Genomic DNA, 24,045 nt, shown 5'->3' on the forward strand with positions numbered 1-24,045 from the left:
TTACAATTTTCAGTTACGTTTTTTCTCATTTATCTTTCTTTGGCTCTTAGATCATCACGTATGAATAACTATTCTCCCTTTTTACTTTTTCGACTAATTTTTTTTGCATAATTCTATTTTTTAAAACGTGTTCTCTTATTTGTAACAAATACATTGTCTGCCCTTTATTGCTCTTTCTACATTTACTTCCTACTTTAGTGTATTCTTATAAAATTTGTCATACATCTTCTTTTATTTTCTCTTCGTCTGTGTCAATCCCAGTTACTACAATATTGTCCCTTTTTGATTCCTTGTCGAGCCCTTTGCATTTTCTAACTCCTCTTTTATTTTCAGATCTAACTTTTTAAATTCTGTTATCTCTTCTTCATATTCTCTATTTCCTTTTCTCATTTTCGTTTAGCTTCTTCTTCTTCAAGTGCCGTCTCCTAATCAGAGGTTGGATATCATCATCACTATCTTCATAGGCGTAACCAGGATAATCCTAAGGGGGGGGGGTTATAACTACTGGAAAGGTGGGTTACAACTCTGCTCTAAAGAGTTCTATATAACTGCATTTAAACCAGTCCCTTAAATTCTTCAACCATCACACTCTCCTTCTTTATATACTCCTTCCGCCTCTTATCTTTCCCTGTATTATCAGTCTTAGCATTTCATATCGCGGTCCCCTCATTACGTGTCCCAGATATTGTAACTTTCTTATTTTTATTGTGTTTATTATTTCGCATTCTTTACCCATTTCTCGCAATACTTCCATGTTCGTTTTCTTCTGTGTCCATGCTATTCTAAGCATCCTTCTGTAACACCACATTTCAAATGACTGTAGCTTATTTATGCGTTCTTGCTTTAATGTCCAGCGTTCAAATCCATATTGTAGTATCGAGAATACGTAGCATATCAAAGCTCTTACTCTCAGTTCTAAGCTAAGGTCTTTGTTGCAGAGAACTGTTTTCATTTTTACAAACGCATTTCTTGCTATTTCTATCCTGGTCCTTATTTCTGTTGTTTGATCATTTTTCTCTGAAATCCAGGTTACTAGGTATTTGTATTTATCAACCCTATCTATCGGTACATTTCCCAAATGTATGTTTGTTTGTATGTTTGTTTTCTTAGTTATTATCATGTATTTGGTCTTTTTTATATTCATTTTTAGTCCATATTCTTCACAGAAATTGTTTCTTTTGTTTAACAGTAGTTGGAGTTGTTCAGCAGAGCCTGCCATAATCACGGTGTCATCTGCATATCTTATGTTGTTAATAGATCTTTCGTTAATTATTATTCCTTCACTTTGAGATAGCAATGCTTCTTCAAAAATGGCTTCACTATATGCATTAAAGAGTAATGGAGACATAATACATCCCTGCCTAACTCCTCTCCTGATTTCAATTTCTGGACTGGGTTCGTTATCTATTACAATTTGTCCTCTTTGATTCCAGTAAAGGTTTGTTATTATTCGTAAGTCCCTTTTGTCTATGTTTCTTGTCTTTAGAATTTGGACTAATTTTTCATGTCTTACTTTGTCAAAAGCTTTCTCAAAATCAACGTAACAAACATGCACATCCACATTCATGTTCATGCATCTTTGAGATGACACATTAAAAGCAAATAACGCCTCTCTGGTTTCTAGTCCGTTTCTGAACCCAAACTGACTATCATCTATTCCTTCTTCTAGTTTTTTATTTATACGACCATGTATTATTTTCAAGAATAATTTGAGAATGTGACTTATTAATGATATTGTTCTTGTTCTGTATTCACTGCAATCTTTAGCGTTTGTATTTTTAGGGATAGCACAAAAGGTTGAGAGTAACCATTGTTTTGGTATGTTTCCTGTTTTGTAAACTGTGTTAAACAAGTATACGATAATGTCTAAGGTTTCATCATTTATGCATTTTAAGATTTCTACTGGGATTTGGTCTGGACCTACTGCTTTACCATTTTTGCTGTTTTTTAATGCCGATTTAATTTCAACTTTTAATATCTTTAAAACCGTATCATCTTCTACTTCGACTTCCATCTGCTCTGTTCTATTGTCTTTGAACAATGTATTTATGTATTCTGTCCATCTCTTTAATTTTTCGTTAGTACTCAACACAAGTTTCCCATCTGTATCTTTTAGTATTCCCGGTTTTCTTTTTCTGTTGTTCTGAGTTAATTCCTTAATATTTTTATGTGTGTTAAAATTATCATGTCTTTTCTGGTGTTCTTCTATTTCTGCGCATTGTTCTTTTAACCATTGTTCTTTAGCCTGCTTAATTTTGGATTTTATTTGTTTATCCACATTTTTGTACATCCGATTATCTTTGTTTTTATGCTGACGTCTTTCTTCCATTAAATCTAAGATTTCCTCCGTCATCCATTGTTTCTTTTTGTATCTGGTATGTGGTATGTGTAAGAATTTGTTTTTGACATTTATCTATTTCTGTCTTTATTAATAACCATTTTGTCTCTGTTTCAGTATTTTGCTGGATTTGTTCGTTAACAGTCATTAAACGGTTATAATTTTAACTGTCAGGCGTTGTTTTATGTGTGGGTTTCTTAGTTTACTTGTATCGATTTTTACATCTGTTGTTCTGCGTTTTATTATTTTCATTTTGAGCCTAATTTTGGTCACTACTGGGTTGTGATCTGATCCTATGTCGGCACCTGGATAGGTTTTTGAAGATATAATTGCGTTCTTGTATCTTTGTCTAATTAATACATAATCTATTTGGTTTCTTAGAATTCTCCCTTCTTGATCTGCTGGTGACTTCCAGGTATATAGTCTTCTCTTTGGCATTTTAAACAATGTTTAGCTATTTGAACTTTTCTCTTAGTATAATGCATCATTTACGTCTTTACCCTCATTCTTCTTTTCTTTTTCGGCTGAAAGGGGATATTACTGTTTTTTTATCTGACATTCCCTTCGCTGTCTGTTTAAATCTTTTGCAATCAGCAGGACTGCTGAAGGAGTTATTTCCGCCTCATCGGTTCAGAGAAATCACTCCTATCAACCCTGTCTTTTCAAGTAGTATGTACAAATATATCCAAACATTTTTATTGTGTTCGTCAATCTACAAGTTTATGAATAAAAAATTCTAATATCAAGATATTTACAAGTTTGTATTCAGTAATATTCATTGGAATAATACCATTAAATTTTGCAGTATTAGTAAATTACGACGTTAACTTTGCTGGTTTCTAGTACAGTTATCTAAATAGGTATATATTTTATTACATAGCGAAGAAACCATAAATAATTTAGTCTCAATTACATCTGGGAAGTTATTATCGACAACTCAACTACAAAGTACCAATCTCAGCGTACAGCGACGATATAAAATTGAAGATGGAGGAGAGATTCGCGAAGATATTTTTAATGTCGCGAAAACTTATGTAGGCCGACGCAGTCAAACCAGAAAAGCAACTTTATCTAAAACTCTAGAAAGAGGTTTGTTATTAATGTATCGACAACTAGAAGGAAATACCGGTGACTTTTGCCAGTCGCCTCAAATACACATAGTTTCAAAAGTTATGCATCAGCATCACCCAAAACTTTCAGTAGTAATTGCACAAGAGCTCTAAAATTATTTAGTCCAGAAAGCCACTGCGCATCCGCTAGGAAAAATATTCTAATTCGGATTTTTTGCACAATCTTACTCAAAAAGGACTCCTTTTAACAAATTTGCATGTTGCCAGGACCAAAAGGTGGTCAAAAATTTTTTAAACGTTTTTTTTTGTTTTTTTTCTAAAATTATTATTTTTGCATGGAAAAAAGTTTTTTTTAGGTTTTTGGATCATTCCAAACAGAAAAGGTCTTTAGTAACTTTTCTCTAAAAATGATAGTTTTTGACATATAGGCGATTAAAAATTGAAAAATTGCGAAATCTGCCATTTTTAACTCTCAAAAATTATCTGAAAAACTGAAAATTTGAATATTGCCAAGGTAGGTAGATATTCTTTAAACATCGATTGATGAAATCCCGAAGAGTTTTTTTCAATTCAATATTCAAAACTCCTTTGTTTTTTAATTGCTAATCAAGCGTGCGCGACACTATTTTCCACCGACAGTATGGTGCAAATGAAAGGAATAAATTCGTTATTTCGTAAACTGGCGACTTTAAGGAAAAATCCCGAAACAGGTCGATTTTTATTTTTAAGTTATGATATTGTGGCATATATGGTATACTAGTGACGTCATCCGTCTGGGCGTGATGACGTAATCGATGATTTTTTTAAATGAGAATAGGGGTCGTATGGTAGCTCATTTGAAAGGCTCTTAAATTCTCTATTCAGTAATGTAAACATTTACATAATTATTTATACAGGGTGTCCTTCTACTTCTTTTTTTGTCAAATAATTTAACTTAATAAAAATTTTTTGGACACCCTGTATAAATAATTATGTAAATGTTTATATTACTGAATAGAGAATTGAAGAACCTTTCAAATGAACTGGCACATGACCCCTATTCTCATTTAAAAAAATCATCGATTACGTCATCACGTCCAGATGGATGACGTCACTAGTATACCATATATGCCACAATATCATAACTTAAAAATTAAAATCGACCTGTTTCAGGATTTTTTCTTAAATACGCCGGTTTACGAAATAACGAATTTATTCCTTTCATTTGCACCATACTGTCAGTGGAAAATAGTGTCGCGCACACTTGATTAGCAATTAAAAAACAAAGGAGTTTTGAATATTGTATTGCAAAAAACTCTTCGGGATTTCATCAATCGATGTTTAAAGAATATCTACCTACCGTGGCAACATTTAAATTTTCAGTTTTTCACATAGTTTTTGAGGGTTAAAAATGGCCGATTTCGCAATTTTTCAATTTTTAATCGCTTATATGTCAAAAACTATCATTTTTAGAGAAAAGTCACTAAAGACCTTTTCTGTTTGGAATGATCCAAAAAACCTAAAAAAACTTTTTTCCATGCAAAAAAAATAATTTTATAATAAAAACAAAAAAAAAACGTTTAAAAAATTTTTGACCACCTTTTGGTCCTGGCAACATGAAAATTTGTTAAAAGGAGTCCTTTTTGAGTAAGATTGTGCAAAAAATCCGAATTAGAATATTTTTCCTAGCGGATGCGCAGTGGCTTTCTGGACTAATTGAATTTTTCCCGAGTGACACTTTGACAATTTTAATTTGACAGTTTTAATGAAATTATGTCAAAGTGTCACGAGGGCAAAAATTCTATATTAATTTTAGAGTTCGAGTGCAATTTGTTGCGATTATTTCATGAATAAAACTGTTCAAAACCAAAATTTTATTGTAATTTATTTATGTAAGTACAAATTAGTACAATTAAACACAAAGTTTTTATAAATATTTGACGATTGAAAGTCATCACTTTTATAATTTTTAAAACATTAATTGTCATTAATGTCACTGAATGTATTTTTTCGTAGCAACGAAGGGAATCTGACGTAATATACTTAACGACGGGCAATTATCAAAAATTATCGATTTAATTCAGATTTCTGTAGCTTTCTATTGGTCAGAATCTCCTATGAATTAAATAATCGCTATTAGTAACTATTGTCAGAAAAACTGTTACAGGCGAGGAAATAGTGTACTAAAATCGCCTAAACCTCTAACTTTTTTAACCTTCCGTGACTAACATTGGGTCTGTGAGACCGACCAGTTAGAGATTTTACGATTATATCCAAATCGTTCGTTATGAATCTTCGCCGCCATCAGTAGCTGCCTGATTTAGATGCCTGTTTTTAGTGTTGAAGATTGAGTCTTCAGTGTCAACTAATTATACAATTGAATTGCTAACTGCAAAAAGGGGACATCTGCATAAAAGCAAATTTTACAGGAGAAGGTAAAAACTAAATAATTATGTAACCAAATCCCTTAGAAACGGAAAACTTGGTATACATGTTCAATATAGCTGTATACATAATTATGTAAATAAGTGGTAAATAATTTTAATTATAATTGTAAAATATTCACATTTCAATGTTGTGTAGAAGTCCCCTTTTTGCAGTTAACTGTAATAAAAATAAAAATTATTAGGAATAATTCAATTAGATAAACACTACTTGCCAGAAAACACCTTTATTTGCCATTATCAACATGTAACATAAAGAAAGGAATAGAAAATAGCCCATAGTATTAATTATCAACTTGTTGAACAGTAGGCCATTCTGTGATTTCCCTCCAAAATGGGATATTGCCATCGTCGATGAATCTGAGCATTTTTTTGATGTTTTCAACTTTGGATGCCATTAATGGGCGTGTTTCAGAGTAAACTCGCGTTGTGAAGGCAAAACTGTCACTTCTTCGGCTATTTTTCGTTATACTTCTGCTGTAAATGTCCCCTTTTTTGCAGTTAGAGAAATTTTATCCGCATATTCAATATACTAAAAATAGACGCAGAAGTCCCCTTGAAAACCTATGTTAGTTGAGAAAGGTTAAAATAATAAGACGGATCCTTATGAATCCTTTTGCATTCGATTCGGGAGAGCTTCAGGAAAATTTTTGAATACTTGGAATGATTGACAAATGAAAATTGCATTGTTGTTGGAGGAAAATCGATTTTCCAAAGTTCATTCAAAAAATAAAAATTCACAACTCGGAAACTAATCATGGAAATGAATTCAATTTTCATACTCGGGAAGTTTTTGAGATCGCTGGACAGGAATATCGGACCGGCAAACCTGTAAGAGGTGCCTTACCCGGTATCCCGGTAAGGACGTATTATCCTGAATTTTTATGGAAATTCATTATGAAAATAATTGAATCCCGAAGTTTTTGAGGTCACTGAACACGAATATTGCATCGAAGATACTGTACAATGTACCTGGTGCCCTGTATCTAAGTCGTCTCCGGTAATTTTATAAAAATTTGCAATAAAATTTGTTGAAACTTATTATTCCGAATGTTTTAAGGTTTCTGAGAATTTTAATCATATACTTGAGATTCTGACATCTTTATATCTAAAAAAATATTAATAAATTTAAAAAAAAATCGCATTTTTTTTCTCATAATTCGCACTGTAATTTAAAATAACTTACTGTTATTGTTACTCACTCTTGAATTTTATAACAAATTTGCGTAAAACTCTAGGAGACGACGTAAATACCGGGCACCAGGTACCTCGTACACCATCTTCGATGCAATATTCGTATTCAGCGACTTCCAAAACCCCGAGATAATAAATTTTAACTATTTTTATAACGAATTTTCATAAAACTCCAGGAGATGACGTATATACCGGGCACCAAATACATTATACAGCATCGCCGAAGCAATATTTGTGTTCAGCGAGCTCAAAAAACCCTAGATAATAAATTTCAAATATTTTCATAACAAATTTTCATAAAACTCGAGGAGATGACGTAGGTACCGGGCACCCGGTACATCGTACAACATTTTAGATACAATATTTGTGTTCAGCAACATCAAAAAGCACGAGATAATAAATTTCAACTATTTTTATAACGAATTTTCATAAAACTTCAGAAGATGACGTAGATACCAGGCACCAGGTGTTTGGTATCGTTTTCTGTGGCAGATTTTCCCTTTCTTATGTACAGATAATTGTAAGTTCATGATGGGTTCTGGGAGGATTTCTTCGGGCATGAATTGCTCCAGAGAGCACATCCCATGCATGTTCAATAGGGTTCATGTTTGGACATATCGCAGGCACATTCGTAAATACAAAATTTTCACCCACTGCTTCTCGCCATAATCTCTCATGAGGTTCTAAAATTCGTATGATGTTCCATATAAGTATGGGTTCCATATAAGTGGGATATAAACATAGAGGACTATAGGTTGAACATTTGACTTCAATTTCCAATTTTATTTTGTAAGTTTTATTGATTAGGTAACTAGAAAAATGCATAATTTTAACTTAACAACAAGTGTTACATCTGTACCCATTCAAGGTACAATTGTAACACATAAAGGGGACAAATGTAACAATGTCAAAATCATGGAATTTTATCCAACTTATTCCCAAAATAAATATTTATAAACAGCTGTCTTGTAAACCAATAAAGAATTAAATATTATATAAAGACCTACTTACTACTACTTGCAATAAAATCAAACATATAAATCAAAAATGTTTTCCGAAACAGATACACACATTTATAATATAATATATACATATATATTATTAATAAATATATTTATGTATATATTTATTTATATATACTCACACATACATAGTGATACATACATTATATGTGTATGTATATTATATACATACTGGTATGTAATATAATACTGGTATGAAAAATACACGTTACAAATGTACCCGTTGCTAGTGTTACAATTGTACCACAACGACATGCCAATGGTTTGTCAGAATTTTATAACAGATCACGAAATCTAATCTCAATTTAATAAATGTATTGGTAAATGTATAATATGACTCAATTCTTATGCCACCCTTTCTAAACAATAACTCTAAAACTAGAGCGATTATCCAAAAAATACAAAATTTAATTAATTTTACTCGCCAGGCGTAAAAACCAATATTTTCGTTTAACAACGTAACCCCCTCACTTAACATCGCCAAACTACGGTCAACATTACACCACTAAATACTTTCTCACATGCAGCACTGCCAGCTCTAGTCGACCAGAAACAAGATGTTTAGAAGCAATGTTACATTTGTACCGCGTTACAATTGTACCCGCTCTCCCCTACATTTGCCCTGTTATAAGTCGACTCAATAACCACGTCCACCTACCATACCGTAGTGCGTCCACCTACCATAATACCTGTCCAAAACATAACGTTGAAACCAGCGAGAGGAAGTATGTGCTACTTGTTGGCTGTTATTGGCTCTCGCCAAACACGAATTCGTCGGCTATCACTGTTTAAACAGATTTTGGTCTCATGTGGAAAAAGCACAAAATTACAAAACTGTTGAGGGAGCTGCATTTGGTCTTGAGCCCACTGGAGGCGGTGCAAAATATGTTTAGGTTATAGCTGAGGAACTCTTATTTGTCGACGACTCCTCAAATCTGACTCTAAAATTCTTCTTCGCATTGTAGGCAACGATACTCTGACTCCTGTAGCATGAATGAAGTCTCTTTGGAGGGCTGGTAAAGACCTAGAAGAATTTGTCCGAATGGAAATTCTGATGTCTACTCTCTTGCTCATTGGTAACTAGGGGTTTACCAGAGCGAGCTCTATTCTGTATTATTCTGTATCGAATTTTTCTCCAGAAACCTCATATTCGTGAGACTTCACTGTTGAGAAACACCCACTCTTTCCGGAACGAACCGCTGTGAATGGCCTTCTTCAACTAAATCGATAATTATTATACGGTTACTCAGAAATTAAATTACGATTCATTATAAATAACGTTTTTACAAATTACTAGAATAAATATTTCAAATGTTTACACCTTGTCAAAACCAGATAACTTAAATAGGTATTTAATTAAAATAAAAAATCAAACATGTGTATTTTATATGAAAAAGGCCTATTAAATCGCACCTCCGCTCAAATAGTGTCACAACCCAAAAAAAAAATAAAAAGGTTTTATTGCACCAACAGTTTAATAAAACTACAAAGTCTTATCTCAAAAAGTGTTACGTTTATATTATAGTTCAAGTATTTTAGATGACACTAGTATCATTATGTGAGTAACCAAATCAACGGTGCACCGAACATAAAGAATGTCACATATCGAATTGTGCAAGGCATTTGTCCATCTAATGTGCATAAAGCGTCGTTTGTCGAGTTAAGGCAGTATATGTGATTAATTTATTCACAAATTTGCGAATTTGTGAAAAGTGACACATTTATCACTTATTTTTCTTTCTTTTTGCAGTAGATAGGTATTTTTTGTTCAATGTTATTACTTGTATTTAAAGTTACATCATTAAAAAGTATAAGTCTATTACCCAGAATCTGGGTCCCAGATAATAATAATGATAGTATATTCTGTATTGCAAGAGCCACTTTTGATAGATAATATTTCGTAAATTTTTCGTTATTTTATCTGCATAGTGTCACAACTTAAAAAAATATTTCTTTTTAATATTTTTAGCAGAATTAATACACTATTTTGTAGAGCTTCAAAAACCTTTGTAACTGACTAAAATATAATAGTTATTATACTAATTTTAACAGTTTTTGAATTAAAACCGGAACAGTTCAGCACACATTTTAAACGTCCTTTTCTCGATACTTTGCTTTATTGACTTATGACACTGTTTGAGCGGAGGTGCGAATATGCCCATAATATCATTATGTGATAAGATATAGATTTATAAAAGTGTAAAAATCGTGAATACGGGGGTGATGCATAACTTTTGAAACTATGTGTATATTGTTACGGTTGGTGATACCAATGTGGTTGTGTTGTGATTCTGTTTAATGAAAGAAGGAATCGGCTGTTGCAAGTTGAATGAGTCTCGCCTATAATAAAAACTTGTAGCATACTTTTAGCGGAGACTAGATGTTTCCTGTTTGCACAGATTATGTTTTGTTTCTTTTCACGAACTAATCTTTAGAACAATTGATTATGCAATGGAGTATAAACAAGCGCAATAGTATGTTTTAAAAACGTTAGTTTTTAAGATAAAAAGAGAAAACATCAGAAGTACGTGCAAAATTGAAATTATAAATGACTGCATATTGAACAAAAATATGAAACGACTAGATTACCATGACGGAACAGAGCGGAACGAATTAAATTTACCACAGACTGAATATTCACGGTAAACATTGAGTTATACCAACGATTAATGGTAACTACATAGTACCTATATCAAAAAATGGCTACTTTTCTAATACACATGTATGATAGAAGCTGAAAAAGTAATCGAATATGGTTGAGAGTAGTCAGATAAAAGATAAAAATAGACAAATAATTACACAAGCACAGGATAACACTATTTTTTAAATCCATATTATCTCTTCCATGAGAATTCTTTTTTATTCTTTCGGGAGAAGTGCGAGAATTACAGAGCAATAGCCTTATTAAATACCACATATAAAATTATTGTAGCAAACATTCTAGACATGGGACTTAAATCATGCGTTGAACGAATATTAGAAGAATACCAGAACGGGCTCAGATCGGGGAGATCGACAATTAATTCCATACATAGTACAGTGGAGCAAATAATTCAAAACTTGAGAGAATACGAGAAAGAAATGCACCTAATATTCATAGAGTTCAAAAGCGCTTTTAATATTAATCAATTGGACGAAAATGATGGAGGAGCTAAAGGATCTTGGAAACCCAGAAAAATTAAGATATATGCTAACAGTGAGCCTAAAGAACACCACAGCAAAGATCAGTTTTAACGAAACAACTTCTAAAGAGATCAAAGAAGACAAAATTTGCAAACAAAAACATTTTTAACTTCAACTAGTAGTTCAACTAGACTCTTAGTAAGATAACAAAGATGAACCTATACAGTGTGTCAATTTTAAAACTTACAATGGCTATATCTCACGAACAAAAGCTGATATCGAAAAATGCTTGAAACCGTTTCTAGGATAATAAGGGGGAACTAAAATGACATGAAAGAGAACTCACTCCCATCAACCCCCTAGGCCCCACCCATCACAACCAAAAAAGTTTAAATTGCAAACCCCTACTTGTGATACATCATTGAAAAGGCTATAAAAAATGCTATTCAATGGTATAAATAATAATTATACAGGGTGAAGCAATAATTGTGAAACTTTGGCTTAAATGAAAAATTTAATAAGGTTTTGTTGAATTACAAATTTATTAAAAATATCAATTAAGTAAATACTTAATGTAAATTCCGTTGTTTGGTAAACAATAATACAGCCTTTTTTCAAATTCTGCACGAAATTTAGCAAATGTTCTAGTAATAGGGCGACATGCTTGAGTAATCCTTTCTCGCAATTCCCCAAATGAAGCAAGTTGAGTTTTATAAACAACTGATTTAGGGTAACCCCATAGAAAAAAGTAATATACTATCCTACTATAAAAGTACTATCCAATGGTATAAATAATGATTATACAGGGTGTTAATATCAGCTGGCTTACTATGACTTTTGTATTTGTAATGCTATCTCCCGGACTATTATTTTAAATGGTAAGTGTCCGCTCGTACTTTTTTTGTTAATTAAAACTTAATTTGCCATTTTTGCCTTAAATCAGTTGTTTATAAAACTTAACTTGCGTCACTTGGGAAATTGCGAGAAATAATTACTCAAGCATTACGCCCTATTACCAGAAAAACATTTGTCAAATTTCGTGCAGAATTTGAAAATAGACTGTATTATTGTTTACAAAACAACGGAACCCACTTTAAACATTTACTTAATTGACATTTTTATCAACTTTGTAGTTCAACAAAACCTCATTAAATTTTTCATTTAAGCCAAAGTTTCACAATTATTGCTTCACCCTGTATAATTATTATTTATACCATTGGATAGCATTTTTATAGCCTTTTCAGTGATGTATCACACGCAGGGGTTTGCAATTTAAACTTTTTTGGTTGTGGTGGGTGGGGCCTAGAGGGTTGATGGGGGTGAGTTCTCTTTCATGTCATTTTAGTTCCCCCTTACTATCCCAGAAACGGTTTCAAGCATTTTTCGTTTTCAGCTTTTGTTCGTGAGATATAGCCATTGTAAGTTTTAAAATTGACACACTGTATAAGACCTTAATAAGACCTGTTGTTACATATGAGATAAAAACAACGACGATTAAAAAGAAAGTGGAAGATAGCCTTCTGAAATTTGAAAGAAAAATGATGAGAACAATACTGGGTTCCAATGTAACAAGGGAAGGAGAAATACGAATGAAAACAAATGCCGAAATTATTGAAGAAGAATTAAAGAAAGGAAATATAGTCAGATACATAAAATCTCTTAAAATAGAAATGAAGAAATAAGACAAGAATGAAATATCTACTCGATCGATGAGAAAATATAATGTGTCTTCTTCTTCAAGTGTCCTGTCCATTACGAAGGTTAACTATTAACATAGCAATTCCAGGGCCGTAACTACCATTGGGGCAACCGGGGCGTGCCCCGCGGCCCCCGGCCAAGGGGGGCCCGCAGGGGCTCCCGTTTGGCTGGCCGTGCATAGATTTTAACGAGGAAAATAAAAATATATATTTTAAAAGCCGATCCCAACGAAATATTTTACACAATTCTCAAAAGACCTTACAGGAGCACTCTAGACCTCAACATAAAGTTTTACTTTTTCACTGAGGAAATTAGTCTTTTCGACTAAAATGCAAGTGAAACAGAAGAGGGGCCCCTGAGGCCTGAACTAAACCTCGCGATGGAGCCAACACGGATCTGAGTTAATGCCTCGCAAAATGGCGACTCTGTACTTTTCAACTTCAAAGGCGGCATCGAAGAGTGTCCTTGCTGTTAGATTTATTATGCTGTGCCAGTACGCTGACCACGACCAAATTCACTGAGTGCGTTTAGCTCACACTACAGTTGCTTAAATTCTCGGCTGTCACGCCGGACTGAGTGATAGGGATGTCTGTTTTTGACAAAACACCGGTTTTCGGTTATACCGGTTTTTTTGCTTACAGTTTAACCTGGCGGTTATAACCGGCCAAAAAAAAAACGGTTTTTGGAAAAACCGGTTTTCGGTTTTTTTAATCCAATAGGTTACAAAGTTACATTTACAATGCACTTTAGTTTGCCATACTCCATTCGACTCGATAGCAATATGATCAAAGTTAGTACTATCGAAAGAACATCAATATCAATATAAATAAAACACAATTTTTAATAAAACCATTTTATTCTATTAGTTAATATATTTATTTATTATTTTTCTATTATTATTATCCCAGACTCCTTGAAATGGGATTTAAAAAAATAATATCAACATAAATATTTTACTTAAAAATAAAAGGTCTGGATTCCACTTATGAAAAAAAGTTGATTAATGGCAAGCTGAAAATTTGTTAATAGCTTAAGGGTGTCTAGTCGGATAAACTTTGATATATGGGAACACTGGAACAGGGGAAGTTTTAATTGTGGAAGAGGTTAAAAATTTGGAACGGTCAGACCACGAAAACGGCACATTTATTTTGTCCGACAGAATAGACTTAAACTCTCCGAACAGAGATTAAACTCTCATGCAAAAATCAGACTGCTATTTATCACCTGTCATAATTTCTGTCATTTGACATATTCTACATGTTCCACTCATTAAAACGCCCATTTGGTGATAAATAGCAGTCTGATTTTTGCATGAGAGTTTAATCTCTGTTCGGAGAGTTTAAGTCTATTCTGTCGGACAAAATAAATGTGCCGTTTTCGTGGTCTGTCCATTCCAAATTTTTAACCTGTTCCACAATTAAAACTGGCCCTGTTCCAGTGTTCCCATATATCAAAGTTTGTCCGACTAGACACCCTTAAGCTTTAACCTTTTATGCATTAACAAATTTTCAGCTTGCTATTAATCAACATTTTTTTCATACGCGGGATCCAGATCTATAAGTTGGATAATGCAATTTATCTTTTATTTTTACTACCATCAAAAAAACAATTATCATAATGTATTACTTTTAACACGTTTGTATATTTGTAGAATAGGTACATTTTAACTCATTTAATACTTCCTGTATGGGTGTATCGTTTTGAAAATGTAGGGAAATTCTTTTGGGATCGTATTCGTAATCAGTAATTCGATATTCATAGTCAGAGCATTATTTTTGGTAATCAGACAAAATTATTCACCCACTTTCAATGTCAAGAGTTAAGTGTGAAAAATAGATGATGTTTGTGTCTAATTCAACCAGATCACTTCTTATGTAAATATTATGATTACAAATTAGACCAGTAAGGATCTGTGATAAAACGTCTATTTTTGGATGTGAGAGGTGGCATTCGGATTTTTGCAGATAAAGTTAGGTGACACCTTCAGTAATAATAATTGACTTATGCTCCTTCTCAAATATGCCCGGAACATTAATAAAAAAATTAATATATTTAAAAATGTCGAAAAACGTCGATTTTTTTCTGATTTCTTTGCTTATAACTTTAAAACGATTCGTTTTGGAACAAAGTCGTAAAGAAATATAATAAAGATAATTTAATTTTGTATGATATACGACTGGTCAAAAATGTCTTAACGTATTACCTTTTCTGCAATATAGCAATAAATACAAAATAAGGGGGCAAAATACGCCTGTTGTTATTCAATGTTTTTAACCACTTTGGTGGCACTTAGAACCTTAGTAATTCGCTTAGGAAATTCTTTGTAATATACTTAAACCGTGTACCAAATTTCATTAAAATTGACCTAATAGATTTTGCATAATAAATTTGCAATCTAAATGTTTTTAAAAAAGTTAAAATTTTTTAAAATCTTTCTGAACAAAAAGTGGACTATTTAGAAGTTGTCTAATTTTTTTACATATAAAGAGGTACTCTACCTATCTAATACACTTTACAGAAATAAAATCGGATTATTTAAGGGGCCTCAGCAATGTTTTAAACTGATAAACAATTTTTTGGCTAATAAACAAATAGCTTTGTTCAATAATAAAAAAATTAATTGTTAGCAAAGCAAATAATTAAAATCGGTATAATTTGACTTAAACTTTCAAATGCTGTCAGCAGAATTGCTATTTTATTTTTTAATCAAAAGTTATTCGCGTTCAAAAATTGCAATTTTTCGAATTTTTGAAAGTTCCACTGCGTTTATCTGGAAAACTATGCATCGTACGAAAAAACTTGTAAGAACATTTTTTGCTTAGAATTACCCAAGAAATACAAAAAAATGTTTTATTTGCGAAAAATCGATGTTATGTAATTCCTCAAGTTCTTTGTTTATAACAATCTTATCGACATCCGGATCAACTGTTACCCAAAAAAATCGTGTTCTACGGGTCAAAAAATACATAAAAATCTTGGGTAAGTCCATCTAAATAAAGGAGCCCGTAGCACCCCCTCCTGGCCACAGGACTAATTTGTTTATAAGCCAAAAAATTGTTTATAACTTTAAAACATTGTTGAGGCTGCTTACATAATCCGATTTCAATTCTGTAAAGAGCATTAGATAGGTGGAGTGCTTCTTTATATGTAAAAAAATTGACAAATCTTTGTATGTTCTAGTTTTTGTTGTGCAAGATTTTAAAAAATTTTAATTTTTTAAAAAAAGTTTAGATTCCAAGATTATTATTGAAAATCTAGTAAGTCAATTTTAATGAAATTTGGTGTACGGTTTAGCACATTACAAAAATTTTCTAAGCGTATTAGGAAGGTTCCAAGTGTAACCTAAGCGATGAAAAATCATTGAATAATGACAGGCTTGTTTTGCCCCCTTATTTTATATTTATTGCTATTTTCCAACAAGGGTGATAAATTAAGACATTTTTAACCAATCGCATCTAATAGAAAATTTAATTATCTTTATTTTTTTCCGATACGACTTTGTTCCAAAATGAATCGTTTTAAAGTTATAAGCAAAAAAATAGAAAAAAAAAAACGAAATTTTTTGAAATTTTTAAATATTTAATTTTTTTTATTAATGTTCCGGGCATATTTGAGAAGGAGCATAAATCAAATATTATTAATGAGGTTATAACCTAACTTTATCCGCAAAAATCTGAATGCCACCTCTCACATCCGCCTAAAAACAGATCCTTACTGCTCTAAATACCTTTTCAAGGAAATATTATAATAAAACTTAATAATTGTTTCTGGCTGATGTGTGATTGCACTTTCAGTTTGATTCTGTATTTATAAAATAAAATAAAATTTGAATTATGGTTTTGTTTGGAATAATTACTTGAGAATAATAATTATGATTGGGATCCAAAATAATACCTAACCTAATCCTAATCACCGTAAAAACCTAATAACCGGTTTTTACTTTAAAAAGAAAAAACCAGTTATAACCGGGACAAAAAAAACAACCGGTAAAACCGGTTATTGCGATGTAAAAAAACCGGTTTTAGGTTTAAACCGGTAGGTTTTTCCCATCCCTACTGAGTGATCTTGTATGAAAAGATGTTATTTTGATGGTAACTACTTGCAAAATACGTAAGCTTAAAATAAGATGATTTCAAAATATTTTTGTGTTGGTCAACTAAAATAGCAACATGTACAAGAAACTTCAGTCATTGAATGCAATAAAATGCGTTTCCAAGGGGTTAAGTATCAGAAATTTTTCCGGATCGCCCCCTTTCCGCTGTGGGGTAAAGATCAATTTCCACCAGACCCCCCCTGTAGGGGCCCCCCAGATCAAGTTTGCCCCTAAATCGTACTTACGACCCTGGGCAATTCTGATTTTGCTTGCGGCACTTCTGAATAGTTCGACTGATGTGAGCCCGAACCACTTCCCCAGATTTTGGGGTGTCTTCTCCTGCCTGGCCTTCGCTTACTGTCTATTTTCCCTTGGACAATCAATTGCAGTAGACGGTACTTATCGTTCTCAATATGTAGTCTGGATATTCAAGTTTCTTTGTTTAATTGTGCTCACGATTTCTTTCTCTTCTCCAATTATGTGGATTACCTCTAACCCAGGCAACCAAGTGACGTCAATAACGTCGAGGAAACGTCAGCTTTTGGTTGAATATATACACGTGTTTGAACATTACGTCGTATAAACGTCTTTTGTAGATGATTTTAAATACGTAAGATTAATGTCGTTAAAATACGCTTTCATTCAGACAGCCCAAGTCTGACGTCACAAAAATGGGAGGAGCTTAACGGGTTAATGCTTATAATGTAATGTTGTATATTAACGTTTAAATTGTCATAAGAAATTTTTCATTTATTGTTTATGTGCTTTGTGTGGTAAAAAAGGACTTTTCATTTAGATATTTAGTTGAAGAAACGTGTTAAATAAGAGATTTTTATTCGCTTTTCTCAAGTGAGTAGTGAGTTAGTTTAATGCAATGATTCTTCTCGAAAACGGTTTGAGGTTATGTGTTTTGTTTTGGTGAATATTTTCTGTTAATGAACTAATTATGTGTTATCGAGTTTAATTAAATTAATTTGTTAATAAATTATTTATTAGTTTATATGTTGTTTCAGTTTGGACACAGTAAGTATACCTTAGCCTATAAGCTAAATTTAAAACAGATAAATGAAGCACTGCAATTGCAATACCAACAATACCCATACGAATAATTATTATTATGTATTTTTAAAACCATAAAATGAAAAATAATCTAAAAAAAACGACATAAAAACTACGTTTTTTATATCACCTATTTAAAACGTGATAAAAATGACGTCAGTTATGGTGGGCCATATTCACGTGACTTTCGACGTCGAAAAAACGTGACAAACTGACGTGGTTTGGTGATAATTATGACGTCTTTTCAACGTTTTTGTAAGCGTTATTTGGTTGCCTGGGATGTTGGTGACATGTTCGGTCCAGAATATACGAAGAATGCGTCGGTACACCCAAATCTCGAATGCTTCTGGTTTCTTCGTGAGCGTCTCTGTCAGCGTCCAGGCTTCCACACCATATAGTAAGATTGGAAAAATATAGCATTTAATTAGACGTAGTTTTAGGGAAAGAGGTAAATCTTTGCTTACGAGTAGCTTTTTCATATTGCTAAATGCTACTTTAGCTCGTTCTATTCTCGTCTTAATTTCTGTGACCTGTTCCCATTTTGCACATACGTTCGTGCCAAGGTATACATAAGATTCTACATGGTCAATTAGTATGTTGTTTATCCGTAACTGTCGAGCAGGTTGTTGCTTTTTGCTTATCAGCATCCATTTTGTCTTCTTGAAGTTGAGGCTCAGGCCGTGTTCATCACTATTTGAATTAACCCTTTCCATTACCTGTTGTAATTCATCTATACTACTGACAAGGATCACTGTGTCATCGGTATATCTTATATTGTTGGTTAACTCACCGTTTATTTTTATGCCTTCATTTGCATTTTCCATATATTTTTTTAAATATTTCCTCGGAATAAATATTGAATAGGAGTGGGGATGAGGTAAAACCCTGCCGGACATTTCTTTTGATCTCCTCTTTTATATGCTTCTCTTTTATATAACGTGTAGTAAGCGAAGTGAGAAGATGTTCCAAGTACAAAACAGAATGGCCAAAATCGACTCACTAAACTAGTACTAAAAAGCTTACAAACCGAAACGAAGAAGTATATAACACCTCTTGAAAAGATGGAGTGCAGTTTGATGCAGCAAATACCTAATCCATGGGACGAAGGAGAAGTTTGTGAAAAAAATAAAAGATGACAGGTTTACATAGAATGAATCTTGTAAATTAAATGTTGTTTTATAGGTAGGTATGTGTACCAAGGCGAGAAAACCAACAAAAAAAGGTATGTGTGAACGTGTCAACATTCACAAATTTCATATGTTTTTATATAATTAGACACTAAAAATCACATTATTAATGAAAACATTAGGAAAAAGACTGGAAGACAAGATAATGAGCCGATATAGAAAATTCAGCATTGAACGAAGAATATGTCCGTTTTTTATTCAATTCCGTTAATTTAAAATTTAAATTTAAAATGTAATATAACAATTTTTTGTACAATGTGCATAAAATAACGTTAAAAACTAATTAGCGTAGAAAGATTACACAAATTTTATACAAAAAAGCTTACCTTGAGCTTCAATCTTTGGCAGGTAAAGTAATAGACAAATCGAATATGCTATCCTTAGAACGGACGCCATTCGAAGGATCTGCAATAAAAAAGAATTTGATTAGCATCAACAGTTAAATTTTAAACATTATAATATTTTATTAATTTAAAAGAATAATTTAGTGTTCAATCCCTGGACTCTAGACTACTTATAATGGATACATAATATATATATTTTTATACAGTGCCAGTCAAAAGTCTATTTAATGAACGCTTAATCTTTCTTGACCCGTAAATAAGAAAAATCATCTTATATAAAGGGTATCTATATTTAATAATAACATTCGCTCATGCACATTTCAACCAACACCCAAGGCAGGTGCACACGTGAACTGAATGTTATAAAAAGTAGAATTTATTTCATTCTTGCATCATATAATTTTTAATCATTCGATATCTTAATAAATATTTCCTACGTAACGGCTCATTGAACACTCCTTATGTTAATCGGATCGAGACAGTTTATGTAATATAAAAATACGCATTCGATATAAAGATGAGTTCTCCGAGCAGTGATCTGATTAAAAATGTAAAAAAGTTCGGAATAGACGAGTTGTTGTAGGCTATTGATTATGTTTAAAATAAGAGAGCTAAAAGGAACTACAACGTTAATGAGATTTTATTGTCTCATATGGTCAACGGATATTTAAAAAAACTGCGGAGTGCTAATTAGGGTGAGTTCTATGCACTTTTGGTACAAACACGTCTACAGGAAAATTGTTCCAAGTTAAATTTACTATCGAAATATCACATTTTAGAGTCAAAAATATTTTTTTTACAAAAATATATTCAAAAGAAAAGCAAGAAAAAAAAACACCAAAGAAAGCAATTTTGTTTTTTGCCACAACTTTTTTCCTAAGGGATATAGGTATAGGTATTGCTTTAGCGAAAAATAACTTCAGTCCTTTCTCTTTAAAATGACGTTTAGTAGAAGTCACTAGGATTTATATTTTCCGAAATAGGATTTTTCAAAGTTCGCCGCTCATAGCATTTTTAGTGCCATTTTCCCCATTATTTCGCAAGCATTGTTCTGTAACTTTTTTCTACGCATTTCTAGGTATATATAATGGTACATTTAGTAGAAATAGAAGTCAATTACCTTTAAAATGGTCTATTGTATAAGGTTGTGCGACTATTTTTCAAGCAAGTTATGCTTTTTCAAGGTTTTATACTTTTAATGATTTTTGATAGTTTTTATGATTATTGCTTAAATTTCTTAGTATAACTTTTTTTCTTGTAGATTTAGGTATATACATTGTGGAATAAAAAGGTTATTTTCTTTACTTTAAAATGGTGTATTGCAAAAAGTTCTAGGACTATTTTTAAACAAGATATTCGTAGAATATCTAAGGGTATCCGTGACTTGAGAAAAATTTTAAATATTTTTATTTTTTTCAATTAGAAGAATATAGTTGCATATTATAACATAATTTTTAATTCCAAATAACTTTTCTTAATAACACTTTTCGATATTGTGAAATATAAAGGTACTTCACTCTTGAGCAAAATTCATATTTTTTAACATACCTCGTAAACTATTGATAAAATTTTATATCTGATGATTGCATCTCAGGTTTTAGATTATGCAGAGCATTTTATAAGGAATAATTTGTTTTCATAAGGTTAATAATAAAAAAGTTTCCATATGGTTCCAGCTTAGTGGGACCTGTGGCCTGTGGCATGTGTATATGTCACATTTTGAGAACGCATATCTTGTTTAAAGATAGTCCTAGAACTTTTTACAATACACCATTTTAAAGTAAAGAAAATAGGCTTTCTTATTTATTGCACAATGTATATACCTAAATATACAATAAAAAAGTTATAATGAGAAATTTAAAAATAATCGTAAAATATATCAAAAATCATTAAAAGTATACAATTTTCAAAAACCATATCTTGCTTAAAGATAGTCACACAGCCTTCTACAATAGACCATTTTAAAGGCAATTGACTTTACTTCCTACAAAATGTACCATTGCATATACCTAAAGCTGCGTAGAAAAAAGTTACAGAACAATGTTTGCGAAGTAACAAGGAAAATGGGTCAAAAGCGTTGTGAGTAGCGAAGTTTGAAAAAACATATTTTGGAAACTGTAAATTATAGAGACTTCTACCAAACACCATTTAAAAGAGAAAGGATGGAAGTTTTTTTTTCTGTGACACAATGCCTATACCTATATCCCCATGGGAAAAAGTTATGGGGCAAGAAACCAAATTGCTATCTTTCGTGTTGTTTTCTTGCTTTTCTTTTGAATATATTTCTGCAAAAAAAGATATTTTTCACTTTGAAATGTGATATTTAAATTTAACCTGGAACAATTTTTATGTAGACGTGTTTGTACCAAAAGTGCATAGAACTCACCCTAATTCGCCCTGTGCATAGGGACTAATTCACCCCTTTCTCAAAAACGCACCCCTTTAAATGGTAGCTCTCCGCGGTTTTTTCATATTTAGAAGTCCATTGACTATATTAAACAATAAAACTCCGTTAACGTTGTAGTTCCTTTCTATAATACATAATCAATAGCCTGTTGAGCCTTTGAGCTGTTTTAATTATGTATTATATTAATTTTAAAAGGTAACACTTTCCACTGAAGCCACTAAAATATTATTAGTAAACCGATTATTACGAATTGAATGCGCAAACTGCATTCCAATCCATCATCGATCTTACTTTGCGAAAAATCAATAGTAAGGTTTATTTTGTGCTTTATCTTCTCGACTAAATAGCCTATTATGTACCTATGACTGATAGTTGTTCTATAAAAATAAATAATAAAAATCATTGTTTCCTATTTTCCTAAACTTTCCGTAGAAATCCATAGTGACTCTAATAATAAAAAATATTATTACTAGGTATAATTACTGATTATCTCAGCACTAATGTCATAAAATATTACAAAAACCAGTTAAAAGGAAACTGTATTTCCATTATTCATGCGTTTAGGGATTCAGTATCCGTATTGCTTATTTATAATCATTTCTTGCTTGCAGAAACATAGATGCCCTAACGGGAAATATGGATGATTAGAAAATTAAGTGCTGAAGCAATCTATTTCCTGAGATGCGGGTATTTAATAATTAAAGACCCCAGTAATAGTCCAAGTAATGAAGCTTAAAATAGGACAAAACCTCGCAATTTTTACAGAATGGATCGATTTGTTTGAAAATTTGAGAATAAGTAGTGGATAATCCAAGGATAAAAATCTATATAATGGCGAAAGGCGCTTTTACCATGGGGGTAATTGACACCCCAACTCGGGGGTGGAAATTTTTTATTATATTTTGACCGCAAAAGTTGGTAAAAACATTCATTCTAAGCAAAAAACGTTCCATACATTTTTTTCATCAAATTAATAGTTTTCGATTTATTCGCTATCGAAAGTGTTAGTTTTATATCGAAAAAATTAATGTTTTTAATAAGTTTTCTGCTAATAACTCCAAAAGCTCTCGTTTTATCAAAACAACTTTACTTAACAAAAATGTACCTTTTAAAAAAATAAACAAAACCATTTTTTTTATTTTTTAAAGACCAACAGTAATCGAACTATACTTTATTATATGTTACCTCTTCTTCGTCAAATGCTAAACATTGCAGTTTCAAAGTCAAAAGACGGGAAACTATGCATTTTTAGAGGATAACTTGTTGCGACTAATTTAAAGTGTTTAAAAATATCTATCTCAAGAAATAAAAAAAAAGTCTCTAGCTTCAAAATTAAGTGACTTGTAATGAAAAGAATGTCAGTCCCTATTTTTTTTTTCAGCGAAATAGTGATCGGAAGCAACCTCCTAATCACCACCCTAATTCAAATTAGTCATTGACCTTATTTGGTCTTCTTTATTTATGTATTATTAGTAGCTTCTAGAAGATTGATCGGCTTAGAATAATTAGTTAAAACAAATGGAGTTAAAAGTGAATAACGAATTTTTGTAATTTGGAAAAAAATGGCATTTTCTTCAGAATAGAAAGATTAGTATCAGAGATAGAAAAAATGTTTAAATATGAAATTGTAGCTTATTTAATTCCCAAGAACCTGGTTTGCAAAAATTTTTTCTAGGGGAAAAATTGAGTAAGCTATTGACAATTAAAACTTGTAATAACATGCAACCTTTACCAACCTTTTCATAGTCACCTTTTTGCGACTGATGATTTTAAAAAGATCTCATATTAATAGGTTTATAGATCTTATAAAAACCTACAAAATTCTTTTTTAAAAAACTTTCTAAGATAAAAAATAAAAAGTTACCGTTAAAAAAACAATATATTTTTTTGAAAAAAAAAGGAAAAATCCAATTCGAAGCATAATAATGTAAGTTAGCGGAGTTTTTAGTCATTGGTCTTATTCATTCTTCTTTAATTATGTATTATTAATATATTCTAGAAGTTTGACTGGCTCAGAATGATTAGTTTTTAAAAAACTGGAGTTAAAAGCGAATAACGCATTTTTGTAGTTTAATAAAAAATGCCAT

General features: G+C 31.8%; 1 protein-coding gene across 1 annotated transcript in view; it reads right to left on the bottom strand.

Annotated features, from left to right (window-relative positions):
• The window catches only part of LOC114332608 (cadherin-99C), a 431,877-nt gene that overhangs the window by 286,045 nt on the left and 121,787 nt on the right, over positions 1 to 24,045 (bottom strand). Inside the window, exon 2 of the mRNA XM_050657985.1 lies at positions 19,534 to 19,612. Within this exon, the coding sequence (XP_050513942.1) occupies positions 19,534 to 19,603 (70 nt within the window). The 5' untranslated portion in view covers positions 19,604 to 19,612. The remainder of the gene's footprint in view (positions 1 to 19,533; positions 19,613 to 24,045) is intronic.

The sequence above is a fragment of the Diabrotica virgifera genome, chromosome 8, assembly GCF_917563875.1.
Source record: "Diabrotica virgifera virgifera chromosome 8, PGI_DIABVI_V3a".
NCBI classification, from domain to species: domain Eukaryota; kingdom Metazoa; phylum Arthropoda; class Insecta; order Coleoptera; family Chrysomelidae; genus Diabrotica; species Diabrotica virgifera.